General features: G+C 44.8%; 1 protein-coding gene across 2 annotated transcripts in view; it reads right to left on the bottom strand.

Moving 5' to 3' along the window:
- The window catches only part of SMAD3 (SMAD family member 3), a 115,276-nt gene that overhangs the window by 15,936 nt on the left and 71,397 nt on the right, over positions 1–27,943 (bottom strand). Inside the window, exons 5-9 of one of the 2 annotated variants that reach the window (XM_033920991.1) lie at positions 24,341–24,391; positions 14,537–14,749; positions 14,020–14,157; positions 8,107–8,251; positions 135–450 (exon numbers count right to left, since the gene is read on the bottom strand). In XM_033920991.1, coding sequence (XP_033776882.1) covers positions 426–450; positions 8,107–8,251; positions 14,020–14,157; positions 14,537–14,749; positions 24,341–24,391 — 572 coding nt within the window. In that variant the 3' untranslated portion in view covers positions 135–425. Of the gene's footprint in view, positions 1–134; positions 451–8,106; positions 8,252–14,019; positions 14,158–14,536; positions 14,750–24,340; positions 24,392–27,943 lie in introns of those variants that run through there. The other variant, XM_033920990.1, reaches the window with a different exon arrangement.

Raw genomic sequence — 27,943 nt, 5'->3', positions numbered from 1 at the left:
TGCTTGTTTTGGGAGAATACTAAGGGCTCCTTTTACTAAGGTGCGCTAGCAGTTTTAGCGTGCACTACAATTGGTGCGCTAAAAACACTAGCGCACCTTAGTAAAAGGAGCCCTAAGTTTCACTGTATGTAAATTCCTGTGCTACAGAATTTATTTATTCAATTTTTTAGCCCGTCTTCCCAAAGGAGCCCAGAACGGGTTACAAAATACATCCATAATAATCCAGACAGAACAGAGATGACATAATTTACATAAATGACAATAAAACATATGCACTAAGTAGCATCTGGCGTAGGTGTGTTGGAATTCCTCCCATAGAAATAAATCTATTTAGTTCTTTTTTCATTTATTCCACATGGTAAGTTTCATCCAATTCTATTCAATTTTCAGAGAGTTTCTTTCCTCCAGTCAGATATTCTTGACAGCTATTGTGCAATTTTTTTCCAATTGCTGTTGGGTTGGAAAGAGAAAAAACTTTCTTTGATCACTTATCCAGCTCTACATTTGTGAGGTAAGGTTAAGCAAACTAACATTAGTAAAAAGAAATAAAAGCATTCTTAGATGTTTGGGTCACTATGTAATGAGCTATACAGAAGTGAATAAAACAGGGCCCTTGAGAGCCCGTCACACAGTGCTGCTTGCACAGTAATGTCTAACTGCTGTGGGTGCCTGTTGAGAGGGTTTCCAAAGCTCATCAGATTTAGTTCAGTGCTTTAGCATGTCTGTTTTATGTTGGTAAACTACTGTTCTTTTCCATTAAAACACTAGAGTCTAAAAATCATTTTTGACTATATATAAAATGGCACTTTAGGTATAAAAATTACCTTCAGATATGTTTTTAGCCCCTTAGAATATTTTAGAATTCTTCCTTGGAACAAAAAAATTTAGAGCAATACAATGTAATTTTTAACACATCAGTGCCCAACACCTAGTCACTAATAGCTCTTGCCACCAGAGGATGTAGGCAGTTCCAAAATGGTGGCCATCAGCCAGTGAGACTCTAAAATTATTCTTCAATTCTTAGATTTTTATTTCACTGAAGACACCAATACCTGGTTTAAAAAATTGTGATTTTTAAAAATCAATTAATTGTCATACTCCAAGAAAGAACTCAGGGTAGTTAATAACATAGCTAAATATTATAATAATAGTGTTTAAGCCCGTTAGATTAATGGGTGCTAGAATAGATGTGTAGACTTAACAGATCACAAAATTTAATGAAAACTTACTGTGTGAGCTGTCTGTCTGACTTTTTTTCTCTCTCTCCTTGGCCGCTGGCTGTCTGGTTTTATTTCTTTGTCTCTTTCTCCTTGGCCACTGTCTATCTGTCATTCTTTCTGTTTGTTTGTCTCTCTCCCTGGTCCCGACTGTCTTTCTTGCTTTCTGTCTCTCTCCCTGCCCGCTGTCTTTCTGTGTGCATCTGTCTTACATTGTCGTGTGCTGCCTGCCTGTCTTTCTGTCTCTCTCCATGGCCCCCTGCCTGCCTGTCTCTCTCTGTGGCCCCCTTCTGTCTTACCCCCAGAGCAAACCAATATTGCTGCCTGCCCCCCAGCACACACCACCCCCAAAGTATAGCAAGTTTGCTTCCTGGCCCTCTTTCCCTCTCCCCCCTACTTCCATGTGCACCATCATTTCCCTCCCATCCTTCCCTGTGCCTTGCCTGCTCCCCCTGTCCTGCAGTAGCTCTTCTCCCTTTCTTTTACCTCCCCCCTATCCAGTAGCACCCCTTTCCTGCTCCCCCTGTCCAGCAGTAGCCCTTCTCCCTTCCTTTTACCTCCCCCCTGTCCAAAAGCACCCCTTCTCCCTTCCTTTTACTTCCCCCCTGTCCAGCAGCACCTCTTCCCTGCTCCCCCTCTCCTGCAGTAGCCCTCCCTCCTCTTCCCTGGTTTTCGTTCTCTCTTTTCCTCTGTCTCCCCAAAAGGTTGCTGCCACAGCATACCTCCTGCAGTCTCACACAGGTGTCGGCAGCATTTCCCCCCCCCCCTCCGCAGTCTCACACAACCATCAGTAGCGTTTCTCAACCCCCTCCCCCTCCTTCCGGGTTTCACACAGCCATCGGCAGTGCAGCATTCACAACTTACTGCTCCTGCTTGCTTCGGTCCTTCATCGCTGCCGGTTCCCACCCACTTTCTTTTTACGCGAAGGCAGGACCCGGCAGCGAGGAAGGCCCAAAGCAAGCAGGAGCAGCAAGTTGAAGCCTCCCTCCCTGCCCTAGACTGGAAGTGACATCGGCAATGGGGAAAATCAGCGCTGCAGGTTCCTTTTATGTGCCGTAAACCAAACCGCCACAGGCTCCACCGCTGCACAAGTACCGCAAATGGAACATGGCCACGGAGGCACAAACCACTGCGGCAGGGATCACGCTGTTTCAACTATGCATGCGTGGGTAAGGATTTTGTTATATTAGATTACAATACAAAGTACAAATAACATAACAATACAATTCTAACAATCTCCATTCCTATCCCCATCCCAACCTTCACCAGGTGTTGGGGCCAAAGTTAAATTATCTCCTAGTCAAATTCAAACATTAACTTGCTAAAAAACATAAGACTGCCACTAAAGCTAGCAGAACCCCTGATTGTTCCCTCCCCCAGACTCAAATTATAATTGTACAAAGTATTGTGTAGCTCTGGAAAGCAACAGCCGCTTCACTCAATTAAATGTTAGATTATGGTTTTCACTAACAACTGGGGCTCTAATGACATGTCTAAATCCAGGCATCTGGATTTCATTATGAGCCCTGGCTTTGAGCCAATGCTCAAAAGGTCTGGCCCATATAGAGCAAAAGATTTAAAAACAAAATGGCCTCTCAACATCTGGAGAAACAACGAAGCTAGAAAAATAACTTGTGAGGCTCTAGCTTCTTGCTGATCTCTCCCCAAACTGCCTGATTCCAAAGCAGCCCCAGTGAGAAAAAGATTAATGCTTGCTTTACCTTCCAGGGATTTTCCCAGTGTTAAAAGAGTAAGCTAGATGGCTCGCAGCTCCAGTCGGTTTATGGACCATTTCCTTTACAATGGTGTTCATCGGCCCTTAACTGGGCGACCAAGGTAATATTCCCCTCTCCAGCCATAGAGGCTGGCATCTATGGTCCAAATCACCCAAGACAAAATGTGCTGTGGGATGCCTTTCTCCAATGACTCCGGTCAGAGCTACCAACATAAGATCCGCCTCGCTTCCACCATCCAGGCTAGTGGCTTTTGGAGCAAGTCTGTCTGTGGGGACCATCGAGTCCTGGAGAGGACGCATATGAGCATTTTCCCAGGGGATTACTTCTATGGATGCTTTCATGGATCTTAATACCTGGAGATAGTGCCAAGCCATAGGGATCAGCATCTTCAGGAAGTCTAAAATCTGTTTTGTAAGCTTCCATTTGTGTGGCTTGGGAAGAAAGTCAAAATAGAGAGGGAGTCAAAGTACCAAACAACCAAGAAGCACAAGGGGCCTTCAAGTTCTGAGCAATCAAACTTCCATTTACTGAAGCACCTGACACGGTCCGTGTTTCAGTGTATCTATCTGCTTTTGGGGTCATTCAATGTAATCCGTACAAAGATAGCCAAACAGATAACACCAAATATTGACTCTCTCAACAACCAGTACCAAGGTATAGCAAGAGTGAAGTTAGACCTGTGTATTAACAGCTAATTCAAGGGATTAGTAGAAATACATCATCTGCATATAAGAAGAGCCATTCCCTTGGTCTGAGGCTTGAGTTCAATGTGGTCATGAAGATGTTATATAATATGGGAGATCCTGCAGTACTACGCAAGGTGGAGACCAGTAGTCAAAGAAGGCTCAATTTTTTAAACATTAAGTAGCATCTTTTCATCAGGAATCATTTTACGAGAGGGGTGCTGAAAAGTTCTCAGCCCAACCAACTTCCTAAATTCTGAGCATTATTTTGCCACTGAAGCTGAAAAGAGTGTTATTTTATTTTGCAATCTGCCAATTTGCAGAATCATAATGATATGTTTTGACATTGTTTCAAATCACTGATTGAACCATGTCAACAAAAACTTTGGAATTTTCAAATGTAGAACTACTCCTGCAGAAGTTCCTATTCCTGCAGAAGAAAACTCCAAAGGAAATCCATTAATGTATGATGCAAACATTGAGTGTCAAATGCCCATCATCTACAAACTTTCAGTATGGAGATTTTGAGACCGAAGATGCAGCAAGGTCTGGGAAGCCTCAAATGTCAACTCCTGAAACAGTTGACTATGTCCATGACCTGATTTTGGCAGATTGGCAAATATCAGCTAAAATAATTGCTGAGATACTACAGACATCCAGGGAACGTGTTGGGTGTAAAATCCAAGAACAGCTGGATATGAAGAAGCTGTCAACCAAGTGGGTGTCCAAATGTTTGAATGCTGATGATAAACGACATTGATCTTGACACTTCCAAATTGATTTTGTAGCATTTTCAGCGAGCTGGATGCCAACTGTTTGGAACAACTAGTTATTGTTGATGAAACATGGTTACACAACTATGATCCCGAGAAAAAACAACAGACCATGCAATGGCAGCACTCAGGTTCTCCATGGCCAAGGAATTTCAAGACCCAAAAGTCAGCAGGAAAGGTCTTTAGGATCAGGAAGGGGCCAAACAGTTAATGCAGAATACTACTGTAATTTCCTGTTCCAATTAAAGGAGGCACTGAAAGAAAAAAGAAGAGGGGAATTGCGGAAAGGAGTTCCCTTTTTGCAAGACAATGCACCTGCTCACAAGGCTGACAAAACGATGGATGTTTTGACACAGTTGGGGTTTCAGTGCATAGACCATCCACCAAACTCAAAAGATCTTGCTCCATCTGACTATTTTCTATTTCCAAACCTTAAAAAGAGTTTGAAAAGGTGACAATTTTTGAGTGATTCAGAGGTGATTGCAGCAGCAAAGCATTATTTCAGTGATCAGACATCAGAGTATTTTTTGGAAGGGTTACAGAAACTTCACACACGATGTGCCAAGTGTGTTGAACTTAGGGATGAATATGTGGAATAACTTGTAAGTTTCATGGCTCCATGTCATTCCCTTCTTGGTTGGGCTGAGAACTTTACAGCACCCCACGTAATATCATTCCTCAGATTCCTATTTCAGGTAATCTATTTAGCAGCAAAGTGTGGTTGCTCATGTCAAATGCTGCTGAGACTTTGAACTGTAGAAGTAACACTTGTTTACTTGTGCTTAATACTGATTTAACTCTCGATGTCAGATCAATTAAGCATATTTCTGTACTGTGTTCATTTCTGAACCATGTTGGGAGGGTAATAGTAAATTCCATTTTGAAATATAATCTGGAGGTATTTGTGGCTAAAGTTGATGCTTTCTCCTTAAACATTGAAAAAGTGCAGCAAGATTGTAAGATTCAATCAGAAACTGTGATATTGAAAGAATCAATTTCAGCAGTTATTAAAGATCAGAACTTTGTTTCAAGGAAGATTGAACAAATAGAGAATGTTATCAAGCATTTAAATCTTAGGGTGTTAAATTGCCCCCAAATTATGGCTATGTCCCCAATTGAAGTATTTAAGAAATTTCTATTAGAGATTTTGAATTTTCCTCAAGAAAGTATTCCACCTATAAATAAAGCGTATTATTTGCCATTTATTAAAGATAAAAAGTATAGGACAGAGGAAGTAACTTTAAACCAGAATGGGTCTGTTGAAAAAATTTGCAAGATTTAACAGTGATTCTTGAAGATTCCCTTACAGGGGTTAAAGAGCGAGATACTTTGATTTTGAGCAAGACCTCACATCTGTTTTGAGAATTTATTTCAAAAAGGGAACAATTCCATTTTGTGGGCAGAGGATATAGATATATCCAGATGTGAGAAAATCAACCCAGGAGAGATGGAGAGAATTTCCTACAATGAGAGAGGAAACAAGAGAACTGTAAATCGCTCTCCACTGCAACTGTCCTTGATGCCTTCAGACATGCCGTTATCACACCCCTCCTCAATAAACCCTCACTGGACCCCACGTGTCTCTCCAAATATCGCCCCATCTCCCTCCTCCCCTTCTTATCCAAGTTACTTGAATGTGCTGTTCACTGCCATTGCCTGGACTTCCACTCATCCCATACTATTCTGGATCGGCTTCAGTCAGGCTTTCGCCTGCTGCATTCCATGGAAACTGTCCTTACTAAAGTTTCCAATGACCTGTTCTTGGCCAGATCCAAAGGCCTCTACTCTATCCTCATCCTTCTCGATCTGTCTGCTGCCTTTGATACTGTTGATCATCACCTACTCCTTGATGCACTGTCCTTGTTGGGATTCCAGGGTTCTGCCCTCTCCTGGTTTTCTTCTTCTCTCTCCCATCACATCTTCAGTGTATGCAATGGTGATTCCTCCTTCAAAGCCTTCCTGCTATTGACTGGTGTACCTCAAGGGTATGTCCTGGGACCACTCCTTTTCTCAATCTACACTTGCTCACTTGGAGCATTAATCTCCTTCCACGGCTTCCAGTATCACCTCTATGCTGATGACTCCCAGATCTACCTCTCTGCGCCAAATATCTCTACTGAAACCCAGACCAGACTTTCAGCCTGCCTGTCCGACATTGCCGCCTAGATGTCTCGCTGCCATCTATAACTGAATATGGCTAAAACAGAGATGCTCATCTTTCCGCCTAAACTCACCTCTCCACTTCCCTCGTTCTCAGTCTCTGTGGACAACACTCTCATCCTTTGTGTTTTGTCAGCTTGTAATCTTGGGGTCATCTTTGACTCCTCTCTCTCCTTCACCACCCAGATTCAACGTATCACTAAAACCTGCCGCTTCTTCCTCTATAATATTACCAAAATCTTACCTTTGCTCTCAGAGCACACTACCACTTATCCATGCCCTCATCATCTCGCGCTTAGATTACTGCAACTAACAACTCTCAGACCTTCTGCTTAGCCATCTTGCTCCCCTCCAATCCATTCAGAATTCAGCTGCACGACTCATATCCAGGAAAGCCGCTAAACTTATGTTACCCCTCTTCTAAAGTCACTTCATTGGCTTCCCATCCATCTCAGACTACAATTCAAACTCCTCTTAGTGACCTACAAATGCACTCACTCAGCTGCCCCTTACTATCTCTTTTCACTTATCTCCCCCTATGATCCCCCTGTGAGCTCTGCTCAGCTGGTAAGTCCCTCCTATCTGTGCCCTTCTCTACAACTGCCAACTGCAGACTCCATCCTCTCTGCCTTGCTGCATCATATGCTTGGAACAAGCTGCCCAAATCCCTATGGCGGGTCTGTCTCTGGCAGTGTTCAAGGCCCAGTTAAAAGCCCACTTCTTTGAGAGTGCTTTCAACTCCTAACTCCTTTCATCCTGGGTTCTGCATCCCCAACCCTATATGTCGTGTCTGTCTGTCCAAGTCAGATTGTAAGCTCTTTTGAGCAGGGACTTTCTATAAATGTCAAAATGAACAGTGCTGCATATGCCATTCAGTACTATATAAGTGATAGGCAGTAGTAGACACTCTCCTTATGAGTGACACTTTGCATCTCTGCAGGCAAAAGACTCAAATTGTCACCATGGGTCAGATTTAAAGCTCCCTCAGGCTATAAGTTACCCAATATACTTCACCTTATACAATATGCTTAAAACTTCTTCAACTCTCTTCCATCACCAACAAGAATCATACTTTTCTGCCTTTATCTGCTCTGATAAACAAGTCTAAGCTAGAGTCTTCAGGGACCACCTGCTTTCAGTGCCTAATAAAGGAGGTAACAAAGACAAACAGCTGGCCAGAGAATGTGTATGCTCATAAAGGTCTGACAGAAAGTAATTTTTTAAATAATACATCTTAAACTACTACTACTGATACCAGACATACGCAGCGCTGTACTATCTAGACCCTATAAAACAAGCATTAAGATATCCTAAAAAAATTTTTTTTTTTAGGTTAGATAGATCTGTAAAAGTGGAACCAAAGAAAAACTGAATGGAAAAAAAAAATTAAAGTAATTAGCATTGTACAATACTGTGTTAATAAACCACTTCAGTAAGCACACAGAGCCTCATTTCTTGAGCTATAAAATGCTAATTCTCTAGATAAAAAGCACAAATTTGCTATTTGATAAAATAAATGGAAGACCTACGCACTGACCTGTATTCAGCACCCCAGCCTTTGACAAAGCTCATTCGGATCGTGCACATGCGGGTCAGCTGATATACTGCTTCAAAGCCTTGATTCACAGATTGTGCCAAAAGAGCAGCAAACTCCTGGTTGTTAAAAATCTTCAAATTACATCCTATGAACAAAAAAAGAAAACATATTGACAGTAAGATCATTTCAGGAAAATCATTAATATTATGGGGCTCATTTACTAAAGTGCATTAAAAGCTTATCCACAGATTCTAGAAATGATGCACAATTTTCTACACAAAACTGCGATGCATTGCACATACAACTAAATTGGCAAATGAGCCTAACAATTATTGGCGTTAATTGGCCACATTTTGGATTTGCGCATGCATCTTGTTACATGCTATTCTAGAAAGACCCATGCATAAATGCGTGCAACTCAAAGTGGGCGTGGCCACAGGAGGGGCGTTCAGTGAAGATGCGCACAGTATTACTGAATAATGGGAATCAACCCCTAACTTTCAGCTTCTGTAAATCCTCATGCCCAAAGTTTGGCATGGAAATAGGCTCTAAGCGCTATTCTATAAAGAAATTGGATTCTTTTAGGTTATGAGTAATCATTTTATAACTAGTGTGAATTGAAATGATCTGGGAGTCCTATGTCAGACTTCTACGGTCTGTGTCCTGTATATCGCAAGACAGATCCGGATGGGCTGAAGTTAGCTTTGACAGCAGCTCCAGCAGTGGGAAAGTGAAGGGGATGCCCCACGGACTTCTACAGTCTGTGTCCTGCATTTGGGAAAACAGATCAGGAGGGGCTGCAGTAGGTTTTGAAGGCACCTTAGTACCTGAGGAAGTAACATAGTAAATGATGGCAGATAAAGCAGAGTTATTTACCATAACGGGTGTTATCCGGGGATTCTCACATCTGGGTGATGTCATCTACGGAGCCTGGTACACACAGTGAAAAGTGTAGTGTCACATTAAGCTTTGAAGAAGCTTTGCAAGTGTCCGCATTGCGCATGTACGAGTGCCTTCCCGCTTGACTTTGGCTCGCGGTACCTCAGTTCTATAAGAAAGTTAACAAGCCAACCAGGGGAGGTGGTAGGGTATGTGAGAATATCTGCCTGCTGTCCCCGGATAACACCTGTTACAGTAAGTAACTATGCTTTATCCTAGGAAAAGCAGGCTTCATATTCTCACATGTGGGACTCCCTAGCTTAACTGAAAAACGGGATGAAGGGAGAATGAGAGGCATTGGAGGAAAAGCATAGAGAAATTTGTGAGTCCAATCCAGTAGAAAAGCATCTGCTTTCAGATGGTGAGGAGAGTACTTCTGGGAGCAAAACTGGGGCAGCTTGTGGTTGTGTGTGTGGGGGGGGGGGAAAGACACAAACAGGTCTATCTGAGGTGACCCAACTGAGAGAAGATGCGATGCAGGGCTGCAGAATTGAATGACCACTCATGTGGTTAAAGAAACCTGCTGAGACTGTCTGAAAGAGGGTTCTGTTCCCGTTGAATATATATTGCTTTCAGGAATGTATTGTGAGCAATGGCCCAGGTCCAAATCTTCTGGGCCTCCTGACAAAGACTGAGGGACCCCGTGCTCTGCGACATGATTGTCTGTGCGGATAAGAAGGATGGTGTTGGTCACAATGTGCTGAAAAGCTCTGAGAGCATTGTAGTTCTCTATGAATTCCAACAGATTTATATGACAAAGGCGGTCCTGGGAAGACCAGCGACCTTGCATACGAAGACCGTCCAGATAAGCTTCCCAAGCGTAAGTGGACGAGTCCATGGTCAGAACTTTCTGATGAGGAGGGGTGTGGAACAAAAATCCTCTGGACAGATTGGAAGAGTTTATCGACCACTGCAGCGACTGTTGAAGTGAAGGAGTGACTGTAATGTGTTGGGAGAGTGGGTCAAGCACTTGAGGCCACTAAGATGCAAGAGTCCTTTGAGGTATCCTGAGATGACGTTTCGCAAATTACATTACATTACATTAATGATTTCTATTCCGCTTGTACCTTGCGGTTCAAAGCGGATTATATTGGAAGAGAGCTGGACATTTCCAGGAGGTTGCATTACATTGGAAAATTGCTGTTACAGGTTACAAATTGAGGATTCAGATTACATTACATTGGAAAAATTTCAGGTTACGTTACATAGATATTTCAGAAGCCATGTGACCCAGGAGTACCATCATTTGTCTGGCTGAGATTGATAGCAGATGATAAGTCTGAGTGCAAAGCTGAATCAAATTATCTTGTATTTGCTGTGGTAAAAACACCCTGAGATGAATGGTATCGAGCAGAGCACCTATGAATTGTAGAGTTTGAGATGGCTGAAGTTGGGATTTGGGAAAATTGATTTCAAAACCCAGCTGCTGAAGGAAGAGAATTGTCATGCAAATCCCTACTGTCACCCCTTGCGAGGTAGGGTCCTTGATCAGCCAGTCGTCCAGGTAAGGAAAGACTTGAAGGCCGTGAGACCGTAGTGCTGCTGCCACTACCACCAGGCACTTGGTGAATACTCTGGGAGAGGATGCAAGACCAAAGGGTAGAACTTTGTATTGGTGATGAGCCACCTGGAAACGGAGGAATCACTTGGAGGCTGGATGCACTGGAATGTGAATGTAGGCTTCTTTCAGATCCAGAGAGCATAGCCAGTCATTGCGATCTAAGAGGGGATATAAAGTTGCCAGGGATAACATCTGAAACTTTTCCTTCACTAGAAACTTTTCGAGACCCCTGAGGTCCAAGATTGGACAAAGACCTCCCGTCTTCTTCAGAACAAGAAAATACTAGGAGTAAAAACCCCAGTTCCTCTGTCCTAGAGGAACCTTCTCAATGGCATTGAGAAGAAGAAGGGATTCTATCTCCCAAAGAAGAAGAAGAAGGGACATCTGCTTAGGGTGAAAAGAAGACTCTCTTGGAGGATGATATGGAGGAATGTCGATAAAGTGAAGAAAGTATCCCTCAAAAATAACTGTTAGCACCCAAAGGTCAGCTCCCAGCGAGGATAATAAAGATGAAGCCATCCTCCAATGGGTTGAGGGAGAGGCTGGGATAAAGGAACAGCGGCTATGCTCTCGAGAAGCACTGAGTTTTTTGAGGACGCTGTTGTTTCTGTTTCTTTTGCTGTGGTCTAGTAAGAGCAGCAGGTTTGGAAGAAAAAAAGCCTCTGATAGGAAGAGAAAGACTTGAAAGGCTTGGAAGTTGAAGGCTTAGGCTTGGATTTTACCAAAGCATCCCAATGTTTCTCATGGTCGGTGAGCTTTTTGGTAGCATTTTCAATAGAATCACCAAATAGCTCATCACCCAAGCATGGAATGTTAGCCAATCTATCCTGGAGGTTGACATCCATATCAGACTCTGAGCCATGCTAGATGTCTCATTGCCACTGACATATCTGAGGCTCTGGAAGACAATTCAAAGGCATCATAAGTCAATCTTGCCATATACCTTCTAGCCAGGGCAAGAGTGCGAGAGATGTGACGAAAATCCTGTAATTGCTGTGAAGGAATGTACCTATCAAAAGAGGACAATTTCTTAACTAAATGTTTGACATAGCAAGAAATATAGACATTGTAGTTTAGGACTCTATTAGCCAACATGGAGTTTTGCTATAAGTGATAGCCAAACTTGTCCATAGTGTGCCCTTCAAGTCCCGGGAGCACTGAGGCATAAACCCTGAACAGAGTAGATTTTTTCAAAGGCGACTCTATCACCAGGGACTGATGCTGAAGTTATGGTTTGTCAAAACCAGGAGAAGAGATAATTTTGTATAAAGAGTCCAATTTTCTGGGAGCTACAGTAATGGTAAGGGGGTCTCCCAATTTTTATGAAGAGTCTCTTTGAAAATACCATTTAATATTAGTCGCAGAAGTTCCTTAGGAGGCTCATTATAGTCCAATGCCTCTAAATATTCAGCACTTTGAGCAGAATTGGCTTCTAATTTGACCAGAAGCTCTTTGCCCAATTGCCGAATGAATTTTGTGAAAGAAAGTCTTTCAGTTGGAAACTTAACTCTGGGAGGAGACTTCTCAGAAGCAGTATCAAAAGCCTCTTTAGTAGTCTCAGGGACATCATCCACTGAGTCAGACTGTAAGTCCGAGTCAAAAAAGTCTTTTGGTGAAGGAGTATGTTAGGACCAATGGCGTCGAGACCAGTGTCGGTTCCATGAAGATGACAATGTATGACATGACTTCCTCTTACGCTTGAAAGAGCGAGAAGGAAAGCAGTTTACGCTTCAAAGTAGCTGAAGATGAATGATGCTGAGAAGACTTGGATCGTTGAGAGGATGAAGAACGCTGTCATTTTGAAAAACTGGATCGACACCATGATGGAGAATGAGATCTGCGAAGAGATGCGCTGTTTTTCTGTGTGGAACATCAGTGTGGTACCAGAGATCCAGTATCAGTACCGCAGGACCTGGTGGCCTTATGCTCTGGCTGGACTAATACTGATGGCGTTAGTGTCGGAGAAAAAAGCTTGAATATGTTATATACTTGGAAAAGCACTTCAAGCGTCTCACAGTATGAGAGCACCGGTACCGTTTAGCGTTCTGCCGCTACCATCAGTGCCTTGTCTGGTCTCCGTGAGGGTGACTGTGAAAAGGATGCACATCTCGATGTAGGAGAGGCCAGACATAAGGGCAGTCATTGCTTGGTCGGCATAAAGGGACTCGATGCAATGGTGACCTGCGAGTGCTGTTGGGAAGCTGGTGGCTTTTTAACTGGCTTACTCGATGGAGGTATGTCTCCCGATGTCGATGCTTTCGATGTTGAAGGTTGCGATGTCGTCTCAGTGTCCATACTGGTGCCGAACAACTTCTCTTGTTGGAGTTTTCTACTCTTTTGTACGTTTTTGCAGGGTAGAACACCGCATGCAGGATTTGACACGGTGTTCTGGGCCAAGGCACTGTAAGCATCAACTATGTGGGTCAGTGATGGAAATTTGCCGTTGGCACCTGCAACACTTTTTAAAACCAGTCAGCGGCCGGGACATCGATGGAAAAACTACCTCAGCCAAATTGAATTCAATGACTGAGGAAAACAATGAGGCCTTGACGGGCGAAGCCCGCGAGGAAAAAATATCCAATACTGTTTCCTTTTTTTTCTTTTTTTTTAACACAAATAAAACATGTATCTAGAATACGAATAAAAAATACAACAAAAATATACGCGAGCTGGAAGGCAAAGGCAAAAATTGAACAACGTTGAAAAAAACGACTTCTTAGCTCTGTGGAAAACTAAGAACTGAGGAGCCACGAGCGGCATTGGGTGAGAAGGCACTCACGCATGCACAGTGCGGGCAGTTCGTGAACTTTCTCAAGTTCTTTTAAAGCTGTCCGTACTGGGGCTCTGTGGATAACGTCACCCACAAGTAAGAATATGCTGCCTGGTTGTCCTGGGATGAACACTGAATACGAACTGAAAACCACAGAGTAAAATAAAGAAAAAGGGAGAGCAGAACAGAAACACTGCTTCCAGCTCGCATGCAGAAGGGAAAAACAGTAGGTGGCAGCAGAAGTAAGAGAGAGACAGAAAAAAATCCAGAGTGGATACCTTCTACAGATAGCTCGCGGCCATGGGGATATAACCTGCTTGTGCAGAATGACACACCTATTGCACTGGAAATTGTTACAGTTTACAATATACTCATATTAAATAAATTTGAACTGTGAGGAAGTGACCTGAAGTACAACAATTCAACTTTCTCCTCTTGCTGTCCAAGATCAGCAGGGTAGAGGAAAGGAGAGAATGATTAGAGATGTTGCTGCGTTGGAAATTCTGCACAAATTCTGCACTGTGCAGTTGCTCAGAATTGCCCCAGGCATACAATTGGCAAAAGGGCAGTAAGTTGAGAGTGAACAATTGGCACAAAGTAAATTTAAAATTATTTTCTTCCAAAGGAAAAATTGCTTGATTACCTGGTGGAATCTTGCAGACTGTTGCTGGGTGCCAGCCATAGCGCTGGTTGCAGTTAGGAGACTGGACAAAAATGGCACTGTCACTCAGGCACTCGGCAAACACCTCCCCACCTATGTAGTACAGCCTTACTCCTCTTCCTAAGAAGTATAAGACACAAGCTCAAGTAAACCATCTAAGCAAAACCAACCCCTATACCAGTGGAAATGCTCCTAGTCCCTTGGGGAGGATTCTTCCCCAGCAGCAATGCAAAAGGAGTGAATAGCCAGGGACTCAGGAGATTCCTTCTTCTATATACCAATCAATAAAAACAGCACATCTTGTGTTTGCTCATATATAACAAGGCCACTTTCCCACTCTTGGAACCCAGTTCTGAACAGCAGCACTGCATAAGGGTCTAAGGCAAACTACTACTAGATGTAATACACCACACAAGAAGTATCTAAAATTTGACTAATTATCTTATTAGTATATTAATCTTAAATCTGATCAGGATTAAACTCCTGATGCCAGTCTTACCAATATGCCGTCTTGTCAGCTCCACAGCTGCGTTCCGATTCACATTGGACAGTAAGCCCAAACAAAAGCGCTCTGAGTTAGAAGGATCGGTGAAGCCATCCACTGTCATAGAAGGCTGAGAGGCATGGAATATCTCTCCTACCCGCTGGTTTAGTTCATAGTATGAAATAGAACACCAGAAAGCAGGTTCACAGTAAGTAACAGGCTGCAGATCTTTGAGAAAACAAAAGAAACAGATGGTAACAGCTTTAGAAGACCTAAATGGAAAATAGGAACATAGTAACATAGTAGATGATGGCAGATAAAGACCCGAATTGTCCATCCAGTCTGCCCAACCTGATTCAATTTAAATTTTTTCTTCTTAGCTATTTCTGGACAAGAATCCAAAACTCTACCCAGTACTGTGCTTGGGTTCCAACTGCTGAAATCTCTGTTAAAACCTACTCCAGCCCATCTACACCCTCCCAGCCATTGAAGCCCTCGTCAGCCCATCCTCCACCAAACGATCATATACATACACAGCCCAGGCAAACCTGCCCAGTACTGGCCTTAGTTCAACATTTAATATTATTTTCTGATTCTAGATCCTCTGTGTTCATCCCACGCTTCTTTGAACTCAGTCACCATTTTCCTCTCCACCACCTCTCTCGGGAGCACATTCCAGGCATCCACCACCCTCTCCGTAAAGTAGAATTTCCTAACATTGCTCTTGATTCTACCACCCCTCAACCTCAAATTATGTCCTCTGGTTTTACCATTTTCCTTTCTCTGGAAAAGATTTTGTTCTACGTTAATACCCTTCAAGTATTTGAACGTTTGAATCATATCTCCCCTTTCCCTCCTTCCCTCTAGGGCACAGTTCTTCGACCGGTGCTGGTCCACAAAAAAATCTTGCCGGTCCGCAAAGGATTCGGGTCCCCCCGCAACGAAAGGTGCTGGTGTCAGCTGACTTGCAACTTCTTGTTGCCGTCGCTGTGCCGGGACTCCTGCCGCATATGCTTCCTGCCTTGTCTCCGCACCTCCAGACCAGCAGCAGCAGTTCTGTGTGCTTTTAACTTCGGCAAAGAGCTGCCCCTAAGCAGTAGTTCAGCGCGGTTTCATGAGGCAGCCTCGGGGCCTTTGCTAGGTCAGCCTGCTTCGATGATGCGATGTGGGCCGGCCTAGCAAAGACCCCGAGGCTGCCTCATGAAACCATGCTAAACTACTGCTTAGGGGCAGCTCTGTGCCGAAGTTAAAAGCACACAGAGCTGCCGCTTGCCTAAAGACTCTTGGGCCGCTGAAGGAGGGCAAAGGGCAGCTGTCCTGGAGGTTTCCCTTCCTCTCACCTTTGCAGGTCCCTTTTTTCCACCTTTTTTTTTTTTTTCTTCAAACGGCAACGAGCCCCAGCATGGACATCAAGTAAGTTCCACTGTTCCTTGCAAGCGGTTCTGTTCTGCCAAAGCTTCCCCTCTGACATGAGCCACCCTCAGGGGAAAGAAAGTGACCCACAAAGGTGAGGGGAAGGGGGGCAGATGATGGAAGTTGGGGGGGTGAGAGAGAGAAGGGGCAGATGATGGAATGGAGGAGATGAGAGAGAGAAGGGGACAGATGATGGAAGTGAGAAGAAGGGAGAGCAGAAGGCAGATGAATGTCAGTTGAGAGGGGAGAGCAGATGCTGAATGGAAGTGGGGAAAGAACACATACTGGATGGAAGGAGGAGATAAAGGGGGAAGAAAATAGTAAAATAATGGCGGGGTGAGGGAAAGGGGACTAAATAGTAAGAAAAAATTTAATTTAGATGGAGGCAGAAAATAGAGAAGGAAGACCAGAGAAGAAAAGGGAAGAGAGAACAGAGAACGATATCGGATCTGAGTGGAAATGAGAAGAGAGAGATGCTAAAAACCACAGGGGGAGGGAAGGACAGAGATTCCAGACCATGAGGGGAACAGAAGGAAGATGATGGATGCCAGACCAAATGGGGGAGGGGGGGGGCAGGAGGATAGATGGCAGGGAAAGACAGACAGTGAATGGAAGGGGCAGATGCTGGACTGAAGAGACAGAGAAGGTTATCATGCTGCTGTTCCGGGCCATGGTACGCCTCACCTGGAGTACTGCGTCCAGCACTGGTCACCGTGCATGAAGGACACGGTACTACTCGAAAGGGTCCAGAGAAGAGCGACTAAGATGGATAAGGGGTTGGAGGAGCTGCCGTACAGCGAAAGATTAGAGAAACTGGGCCTCTTCTCCCTCGAACAGAGGAGATTAAGAGGGGACATGATCGAAACATTCAAGATACTGAAGGGAATAGACTTAGTAGAGAAAGACACTATTCACCCTCTCCAAGGTAGGGAGAATGAGAGGGCACTCTCTAAAGTTGAAAGGGGATAGATTTCGTACAAACGTAAGGAAGTTCTTCTTCACCCAGAGAGTGGTAGAAAGCTGGAACGCTCTTCCAGAGGCTGTTATAAGGGAAAACACCCTCCAAGGATTCAAGACAAAGTTAGACAAGTTCCTGCTGAACAAGAACATGCACTGGTAGGGCTAGTCTCAGTTAGGGTGCTGGTCTTAGACCAGGGGGCCCCCACGTGAGCGGACTGCTGGGCAAAATGGACCACTAGTCTGACTCAGCAGTGGCAATTCTTATGTTCTTAGGGCAGACGCTGGATGGAAGAGAGTGAAAAGGCAATGAAAGCAGAAACCAGAGACGACAAAAGGTAGAAAAAAATAATTTTATTTCTATCTTGTGATTCAAATATATCAGATTTGAAATATATCTTGCTAGACATAACTGGGGTGTGCAAAGCCCAGGCAGTGCTTCTTTAGCTTCCAGCTGGCTTAGGGCTCTCTCTCTGACCAGGGGGCAGTTGCCTAGTTCCACTCCCCTAACATCATTCCTGTCATGTGTTACTGTGGTATTCTGTTACATGATATTTGTGTAGCATTCTGTAATAATTTGGCTTATTCAGTTTTCTTGATAGTAGAGGGGATATATGTGAAGGGGAGGGGATCAAAGGAGACGAAAAGTTGAGAAGTTGTTCTATGAGGTTGAGTGCGTTGTAGGTAGAAAGCCAAGGCACGTTTGCAGTCCAAAGTATAAAGCGCCACTTCTCCAGGATGAGAATGAGGCTTTGGAAAAAATACTGGCAGAACAATAGATTAATTGAGATGAAAGTCTGAAACAACTTTAGGTATAGAAGGAGACTGGGACACAGATGACTCTGCACAAAGCTTCGAAGAAAAATGTCTCGAGTGCCTCGAGCGATGCTTCGGGCGAGACAGAAAAGACTTCGATGGAGGCTCTGCTAAAGAGTCACTTGCTTCGGCTTACGAGACCTTCCTCGAGGGAACACCACTGGAAGATCAGATTGATGCTCAGGCTGATCCCTAGGAGGCAGGGTCGAGGACGGAAGAAGTTGAGCCACTATCGAGGAAATCTGTGAGGTTAAGATGGTTTTCAACATGTCCTCGAACACAGGCACCGAGACAGGGGGATCCGATTTTCTAGGTGCCGCAGTGCGCTCCAAAGAGGGCGACCTCAAAGATGAGTATTCCCTACTCTTGGAGGCACGCTTAGGAGGAGGTCTCAAAGAAGAGTCTGGTGGCTTCTTAGGCAAAGCACCTGAAAGAGAGACAGGAGACTTACCCAGCAAGGACATTTTCACTGGAGGCACCGTCGAGGCCTTCAAGACCGAAGTCGAGGTCTTAACAGGAATGGAAGTTGTGGTCGAGGTCGAGGCTAAGCAATTTTCCACCCCTTGAATGTAGACAGCTTTGAGGAAGGTGTTGTGGTGGATTGCCCATTCCCAAACCTTCACAGCTTCCTGACAAAGGAAGGCAGATCCCGTCCCTCCCTGTTTGTTGACATAATACATGGTGACTTGGTTGTCCATTCGAATGAGGACTACTTGGTCGTTTTGTAGATGTTGAAAAGCATGGAGAGCTTTGAAGATCGCTCTGAGTTCCAACAGATTGATGTGACACTGACGATCCGTACGAGTCCAGAGGCCTTGAGTACAGAGACCATCGAGATGAGCGTCCCAAGCGTAGGTCGAAGAGTCTGTCGTGAGGACCTTCTGATGTGGGGATGTTTGAAAAAGCAAGTTAATTTTGAATCCCAAACTTTGGAGGAACCAGGTAGTCCGTTGGGTCGCTAGAATAATCCCTTGAGATGTTGAATCTTTGATGAGCCAGTCGTCGAGGTAGAAACATAGAAAGATGACTGCAGATAAGGGCTACAGCCCATCAAGTCTGCCCACACCATTGACCCACCCTTATAAGTCTACTGGCCCCCTAACTCTACTGACCTGCTCTATTAAGTCAATATCCTAGCGACCCTATTCATTGGTATGACCCTCGCAGTGATCCCACATAGGTATCCCATTTATTCTTGAAGTCTGGGATACTGCGGGCCTCGATCACCTGTACTGGAAGCTTGTTCCAATGCTCTATCACTCGTTCCGTGAAGAAGTACTTCCTGACGTCTCCACAAAACTTCCCTCTCCTGAGTTTGAGCGGATGTCCTCTTGTGTTCGAGGGTCCTTTGAGAAGAAAGATATCATCTTCCACCTTGACCCGTCCCATGATATACTTAAATGTCTCAATCATGTCTCCCCTCTCCCTACGCTCCTCGAGAGTATAGAGCTGCAATTTGTTCAGTCTTTCTTCGTACGAGAGACCTTTTAGCCCCAAGACCATCCTGGTGGCCATCCGCTGAACCGACTCAATTCTGAGCACATCTTTACGGTAATGTGGCCTCCAGAATTGCACACAGTATTCTAGATGAGGTCTCACCATGGCTCTGTACAATGCCATCATGACCTCAGGCTTCCTGTTGACGAAACTTCTCTTGATACAACCCATCATCTGCCGTGCTTTAGATGAAGCCTTCTCCACTTGATTGGCAGTCTTCATGTCTGCACTGATGAACACTCCCAAGTCTCGTTCTGCCATAGTCTTGGTCAAAGTTTCTCCATTCAAGGTGTAATTTCTGCATGGATTTCCATTTCCGAGATGCATGACCTTACATTTCTTGGCGTTGAAGCCCAGCTGCCAGATAGAGGACCAACTTTCTAAAGTACGGAGGTCCTGTTCCATAGTATCCTGTAGATTGTAGCCTTTTACGATATTGCATAGTTTGGCATCATCAGCGAATAAGGTTACCTTACCTTGAAGCCCTTAAGTCAAATCCCTAATGAATATGTTGAAGAGAAATACCTGAAGACCATGGTTCCGTAGAGCTGCTGCTGCCACCACTACTAGGCACTTGGTGAACACTCTGGGAGATGAAGCTAGGCCAAAGGGCAGCATTCTGTATAGATAATACAGATTCGCCACCCGAAATCTGAGATATTGACGGGAGGCTGGATGTATGGGAATATGAGTGTAGGCCTCCTTGAGATCCAGAGAGCATAACCAGTCGTTCTGCTCGAGAAGGGGATAAAGGGATGCCAGGGACAACATGCAAAACTTTTCTTTGACTAGAAAGTGGTTGAGAGCCCTGAGATCCAGAATGGGTCGCAGATCGCCCATCTTCTTCGGAACAAAGAAGTAATGGGAGTAAAACCCCTTGTTCTGTTGTTCCAAAGGAACTGGCTCGATAGCATGGAGGCAAAGCAGAGCTTGAGCTTCCTGAAGAAGAAGGGCGGTCTGGAATGGACTGGAAGGATACTCTCTTGGTGGAAGGTCCGGAGGAACCTGATTGAAATGAAGAGAGTATCCTTCCTTGATGATGGTTAGTACCCAGAGGTCTGACGTAATTGTCATCCATCGGTGGTAAAAAAGATGGAGACGACCTCCTATGGGGAAAAAGAAGGCAGAGGCAGAACGATGGAGGTTATGCTCTGTTCTAAGCAGTCAAAAAGGCTGAGTAGGCTTAGGTGCAGCAGAAGGTTGAGGTTTATGCTGCTGTTTTTGAGGCTGCTGCTTCTTAGAGGAGATGAGTATAAGGAGCCCCACCTCGGAGCAAACCGCCGCTGATAAATAGGAGGAGGGTGTGCAGGTTTAGCAGGAGTTGACTTTGGCTTAGGTCTGACAATAGAAGCAAAGGACTTTTCATGGTCAGACAATTTCTTGGTGGCTGCCTCGATAGATTCATCAAAGAGGTCATTGCCCTCACAAGGAATATTGGCTAGGCGGTCCTGAAGGTTAGGGTCCATGTCTATGGTACGAAGCCAGGCAAGATGACACATAGCCACTGAAAAAGCAGCTGCTCTAGCAGATAACTTGAAGGCATCATAAGATGACTGGAGAAGTTGTAAACAAAGTTCAGATAAAGAAGCAATAACTTCTTGAATCTCAAAGTGCTTTTGAGTATCCAAGTCAAAATGATCTACCAACAATAAAATTTAAAAAAACACAAAGCACACTGTATGCAGAGAAAATGTTAATTATCATTTATATTCTGCGGGTTTTCAAAGAGGTTAAGGCAGATGACTCTATACACTGTCACCTCAGTAACAACCATACAAAAATAGACAAATATACCCCCTCCCTTTTTAATAAACCACAATAGCAGTTTTTAGCGCAGGGAGCTGCGCTGAATGCCCTGCACTGCCCTCGACCCTCATAGGCTCCCTGCGCTAAAAACCGCTATTGCGGTTTAGTAAAAGGGGGCCATAGTGCAAAATATAGACAGCAGATATAAATTCTCAAAAAGGACACATTTTGGTCACTAAATTGAAAATATTATATTTTTCGCTCCATAAGATGCACTTTTTCCACCCAAAAAAGTGGGTAGAAAAAAGGGTGCGTCCTATGGAGCGAATACCCAAACCCCCCCCTCACCCCGGTTACTTTATTTTAATTTTGGTGCCCTCTCTCGCTGGACGCGGCTGCCTCACCAGTGGCAGAGTGGCGCACAAGGCTGCCTGCCTGGTCGACTGACGTGGCTACCTCCTCTTCCCTTCTGTAGCTGCAGAGTGGTGCACAAGGCTGACAGCCTAGTCCCGCGCCACTTCCATTCTCACGGGAAGTGGTATGGGACCAGGCAGGCAGCCTTGTGCGCCACTCAGCCACTGGAGAGGCAACTAGAGAGGCAACTGGAGACAGCGAGTCCTGCTTCCCACACACTCCCCTGAAGAAAGCGAGCAGCTGCGGCAATAGTAGCAGCGGCGGCTGGTTCTGGCCTCCCGCTCTCCTCCCTCCCTATCCCCATGGCAGTGCTGGGCGGCACATCCAGGCCTCAGTTGTCTCCACCGCCGCTCCTTGGACTCCGTTCGCGTTCGGGCGGGACATGGAGGAACGGGCCCATCAAGCTGCATCGGAAGAACTAAAGGTACAAGGGGGGGAGAGGTCGGAGGGGGTATGAGGGGGATGTGCCTGCCTGCCTGCTTGCCTCGGTGGTGGTGGGGGTGCCTTGCCTGTCTGTCTGTCTTGGGGTGGAGATGAAGAGTACAGGAGGAAGGAAATGACAATCCAGCATAAGAACCCGGGCAATCAGGGGAGGGAAAGAGACAGAGCAAAGAAATGCTGAAGGAGGAGGGAGCATAGGGACAGTGACAAGGAATAATGCTGGAAAGGGGAGGAATAAAGATATAGAGATGTGATACTTAATGGAAGGGGAGGAAATGGATAGTGAAGAAGAGAAGAAAGATTAAGCACTTTGGGGGGCCTTGCCTGCCTGCTTGCTTGCCTCAGGGGGGCGGCCCTGCCTGTCACTAGGCCTGCCTGCCCTGTCCCTGCCTACCACTAGACCACCAGAAGGGGGGGACAGGTACAGAGCCTGGCAGGGAGAATTTGGTTCAGAATGGGTTTTTTCTTGTTTTCCTCCTCTAAATTTAGGGTGCGTCTTATGGTCAGATACGTCTTATGGAGCGAAAAATACGGTAAAATCATTTTTCCTACCTTTGTTGTCTGGTGATTTCATGAGTCACTTTCTTCTTCTGACTGAGCTTCCAATATTTCTTCCCTCCTTTCAGCCTCTCCTCCAGACCTCATTCTCTCCCCCAACTTTTTTTTTCTGCCTCCCTGCCTTTCTCTCTTTCTCCTTCCTTTCTCTCTTTCTCCAAGCCCTCTTTCTTTCTCCCTTTCTTACTTTCTCCCTGCCCACCCCCAAGCCACTAGGTTTGCCACCGCCACCATTGGGGAACAGGCCCCCAAGCCACAGCCACCCCAAGCTCTCCATGCAGAAACATTGCACTGACCAGCATTCCGCTCCCCAACGTCAATTCTAACGTTGGAGAGGAAGTTGCTGGCCCAGAACTTCCTCTCCGACATCAGAATTGACATTGAGGAGCGGAATGCTGGTCAGTGCAACGCTTCTGCATGGAGAGCTTGGGGCGGCGGTGGGGGACGTCAGGGAGAGGAAGGCTGATTGGCCCAGTAGATCGGGATGGAAACACGAGTCCTAGAAACACAGAAGATGACGGCAGAAAAGGACTACAGCTCAAGTCTGCCCACTCTGCTTACCCACCCCCTGTCTATGCCCTAATGACCCAATTTCCTTATCTTGACCCTCGTAGGGATCCCACATGGGTATCCCATTTATTCTTAAAGTCTGTCTGCCTCGATCACCTGCACTGGAAGCTTGTTCCAATGATCAACCACTCTCTCTGTGAAGAAATACTTTCTGGTGTCACCATGAAATTTTCCACCCCTGAGTTTGAGCGGGTGCCCTCTTGTGGCCGAGGGTCCCTTGAGAAAGAAAATATCATCTTCCACTTCGACACGTCCCGTGAGGTACTTAAATATTTCGATCATGTCTCCCCTCTCCCTACGTTCCTCGAGAGTGTAGAGCTGCAATTTGTTCAGTCTCTCTTCATACGAGAGACCCTTGAGCCCAGAGATCATCCTGGTGGCCTTCCGCTGAACCGATTCAATTCTGCGCACATCTTTACTGTAATGTGGCCTCCAGAATTGCACACAGTACTCCAGATGAGGTCTCACCATGGCTCTGTACAACGGCATTATGACTTCAGGCTTTCGGCTGACGAAACTTCTATTGATACAACCCAATATCTGCCTTGCCTTAGATGAAGCCTTCTCCACTTGATTGGCAGTTTTCAAGTCTGCACTGATGATTACTCCTAAATCTCGTTCTGCTGAAGTCCTAGTTAAAGTTTCTCTGTTCAAGAAATACGTCCTGCATGGATTTCCGCTTCCGAGGTGCATGACCTTACATTTCTTAGCATTGAAGCCTAGCTGCCAGGTTGAGGACCAACTTTCCAATGTAAGCAGGTCCTGTGCCATATAATTCTGTAAACTGCATTCACTTACTATATTACATAGTTTGGCGTCATTGGCGAATAGTGTTATTTTACCTTGAAGCCCTTGAGTCAGATCCCCTATGAAAATGTTGAAAAGGAGTGGACCCAGGACCGAGCCCTGCGGCACTCCACTGGTCACCTCCAATGTTTTAGAGAGGGTACCATTAACCACCACCCTCTGAAGTCTGCCACTCAGCCAATCATTGACCCATGCAGTTAGTGTCTCTCCTAACCCCATCGATTCCATCTTGCTTAGCAGCCTGCGGTGTGGGACACTGTCAAAAGCTTTACTGAAGTCCAGGTACACGACGTCCAAAGACTCTCCCAAAGACTCGCGTTGCCTTCCCAATCTACCGGTCAATCACGATCGACATATTGAGCACCCCTGCACTACAGAATGAGGTGTATTTAAAATACTGACTGCATATAAACTTTTCCCAGATTTACAGAACTAGGAAAGTAAGATGTGAAAAAAGCATAGGAGTTAAAATCATCCTTTAAACACTATGCACACTATTTCAACATCTTTCTCCAAAAGATAGCATACAAAAGACAGGAGAAACAGATACAGTATTTCCATAAGTCTAAATCAGGTCAGTCATTAGTAGAATGAAACACTTACCTAAACTGCTCTGTGCTGGTGACACAGGACTGGGAGATAGGTTTGGAGACCCTGTAAAAAGTCAAGATGGTCATGCATTACATTTTAGCTGCTTAAAACCAATAATGGGAGAGTAAGGTAGACCATACGGTTCTTTCTACTTTCAGTCATGTTGTTTGGTTCTATATGACAGGGTTTATTTGATTATGCTGTTAGTACATGTAAGCTCCCTATGTTTGGCTATACCTGTTTACCAGCCTTAGGTAGGAAGCGTGTGGCGCGGTGGTTAGAGCTACAGCTTCAGCACTCTGAGGTTGTGGGTTCAAATTTCTCGCTGCTCCTTGTGACCCTGGGCAAGTCACTTAATCCCCCCCATTGTCCCGAATATGATAGAGTTTGAGTCCACTGGGACAGATAGCCGATGAGGATTCCCCTTTGCGGCAGCTGGCACACCACAAACACAGACCAGCCACATTGACCTTGTGGCAGGACCACTTTGTCCCTTTAAAAGCGCTCATTGCAAAAACCGCTACTAGCTGAAAAATAAAAAGTGCTTGTTAGCAATTAACTGCAATTTACCTCAATTGAAGGCTTCCCTTCAGACCAGCACTGCCTCAGGATTTAAAAATTATTTTTTTAATGTAAGGGACAATTGAACAGACCCCACTGGCTCTTTAAGTCATGGTGAGCTATTACCCAACAGTGAAGCTGGAGAGATGCTTAAGAAATAGATACATTTATTTAACAAATCACTGAACAGCACAAAAACACTACTGCTACTTATTTCTATAGCACTGCTGTACATTAGAACATTCAAGACACAGTCCCTTCTCAGAAGAGCTTAAAATCTAATCAACAGACAACATGACAAGTAGGTGGTTGGAGAGTTCACCAAGCATGAATGCCCTACAGCAAGTAGGGGTTAGGAGTTAAATGCAAGCTTAATGAAGTGGGCCTTGTGCCTGGATTTGAATACAGCCAGGGACGGAGCTTGGCATAATGATTCAGGGAGTCTATTCCAGGTTTATGGCACAGAAAGAGAAAAGGAATGGAATCTGAAACTGGCAATAGTAGAGAAGGGTACTGATAGGAAAAATATACCCAATGAACGGAGTTCCTGGGAAGGGGTACATGGAGAGAAGAGAGGAGAGATAAAGCACAATTACTTACCGTAACAGGTGTCATCCAGGGACAGCAGGTAGATATTCTCACATGTGGGTGATGTCATCCATGGAGCCCGATAAGGACAATGTTAAAAATGAACTGTCATTTTAAGTTTTAAGAAACTACTCCTTGTGTTTTGGCCAGGTACTAGTAACCTGGATTGGCTACTGTGAGAACGGGTTACTGGGCTTGATGGACCATTGGTCTGATCCAGTAAGACTATTCTTATGTTCTTATCTACCTACTTCTATGACATTTAGCTGTAGCAAAGCTTCAATTTCCTGAAAAAGGGACATGTGCTGTGATGTGAAAGAGGACTCTGTTGGAGGGTGATTTGGAGATATTGTTACAAAATGGAGTGAGTAACCCTCCATGATGACCTTGAAGACCCAAGAATCCATCATTATAAGAGCCTAATGTCAATGATATAATTGTAGTCGACCTCCAATAGGTTTGGGAAGAGGCTGAAAGGGAGATATGGTGGCCATGCTCTCTAGAAGCATGTCAAAAAGACTGAACTGGCTTTTGAGGATCCGCAGTCTGGATCTTTTTAGGTCACTGCTGCTTTTGTCTCTTTTGTGGTGGTTTGGTAGAAGAGGATGTTTATTGTCTCTTATAAGAATAAGAAACTGGCTCTGGAGCAGACTTAGATTGTTGACTCTTACATTTTGATCTGTTCAAAGAGTTCCAGTTTTGTTTATGCTGAGTCAGTTTTTGAGTAGCAGCCTCTACTCTATCACCAAAGAGTTCTTCCCCCAGGCATGGAATATTGGCTAAACGGTCCTGAAGATTAATATCCACGTCAGAGACTTGTAGCCAAGCAAGACACCTCAAAGCAACAGACATGGCTGATGCTCTGGATAACATTTCAAAAGCATCAAATGCTGTCCATGCCATATATTTCCTGGTTTGTAGAAGACTATGTAGTCTGCTGAAAATCTTCAAGATGTTCTGAAGGAATATACTGCCCAAAGTCAGCCATCTTCTTCACAAGATGTTAAATAAAATGGCATGTAGAGTTGTAATTAAGCACTCTATTAGAGAGCATAGAGTTTTGGTAAAGAGGGTAAATTTGTTCATAGACTGACCCTCACTTCCCGGTGGTGCAGAAGCATAAACCCTGGTACTGGAGGATTTTTTAAGGGTCGAATCCACAAGCAGCAACTGGTGTTGTAATTGTGGCTTGTCAAAACCAGAACAAAAGATTTATACTGTAGAGTGAATCAATTTTTCTTGGAGCTGCAGTAACTGAAAGAGGAATCGCCCAGTTTTGAAAAAGGGTCTCCTTAAAAAGATTATGCAGAGGTAACGTGAGCAGTTCTCTAGGAGGTTCATCATAATCTAAGGTATTCAGGAGCTCTGCTCTGGGCTCAGGGTCAGCCTCTAATTTGACAGGGAGGGTCTTGCCCAACTTTCTAATGTATTTGGTAAAGGAAAGTCCTGCAGGAGATCTTTTTGGAGGAAGAGGAAATAGATCTGAAGGTATGCCATATGGCTCTGGGGTATACAGAGTGGGCTCACACTCTGAGTCACTATGGTGACATAACAGATCAGAATCAACTACATGAACCCCAGGTGACTATCTATAAGAAGAACGTAGAGGAAAATGATGAGACTGATAAGATGATGCTCCTCGATATCTCCAGTACGGATCTGATGAAGAGAAGTGACAGGAAGCTCTTGGGATCAATGCAATGCAGATCAACAGTGCCTTGATGCAGAGCACCTAGTTGAGGAAGAGCATCGATGCATCAAAGAAGGACATCGATGCTTCAATGTAGAGCAATGATGTTGGATGGGGAGAGTTGCTGTGATGTTGAGAAGCAATGTCTCGATGGAGAGTATCAATTTCTACTAGCAGATCGATGAGAACTAGACTGACACCTTGATGAAGATCTGGAATCAGTATCCTGTGGCCATGAGGTGCTATGCTTAGGCTGGGCTGGTACCAAGGGAGTCGATGTTAGCACCGGTTTCACATGCAACTTAAACATCTCACCAATCTCCCTCCTGAAAAATTCATTCAGTAGCTCTTTGAAAAGCTGCACCTATACCTTTGGCTCAACAACTGGTACCATCGGTGTGGCACGGTATTTAGAGATGTGTGACCTCAAGGAGGATGCACGCACTGAAGGAGACACAACCTGCAGAGATTGAGAGTGATGGCATCGCCTTTTAGCCTGCATCAAGGGACTCGATGCTGTAGAGACCCAATGCTTGTTGGGAAGAGGATGGCTTCTTAGCTGGTTTCCCCGACGCTAGAATCTTGTCCAGTGCCGGTACCACAGGCTCAGAATGTTTTCTAGTGTCCATAACCAAACCAAAGAGTTTTGCTTGTTAAATGCGACAAGCTTTTAGTGAGCGCTTCTGAAAGTGGAACAGCACATGCAGGTGTCAACACAATACTCAGGGCCTAAATACTGCAAACACCGGCTATGTGGGTCAGTGATGGAAATAGGC

The sequence above is a fragment of the Geotrypetes seraphini genome, chromosome 14 (genome assembly GCF_902459505.1).
Source record: "Geotrypetes seraphini chromosome 14, aGeoSer1.1, whole genome shotgun sequence".
Taxonomy (NCBI): domain Eukaryota; kingdom Metazoa; phylum Chordata; class Amphibia; order Gymnophiona; family Dermophiidae; genus Geotrypetes; species Geotrypetes seraphini.
This window is presented reverse-complemented; position numbering and strand designations above follow the sequence as displayed.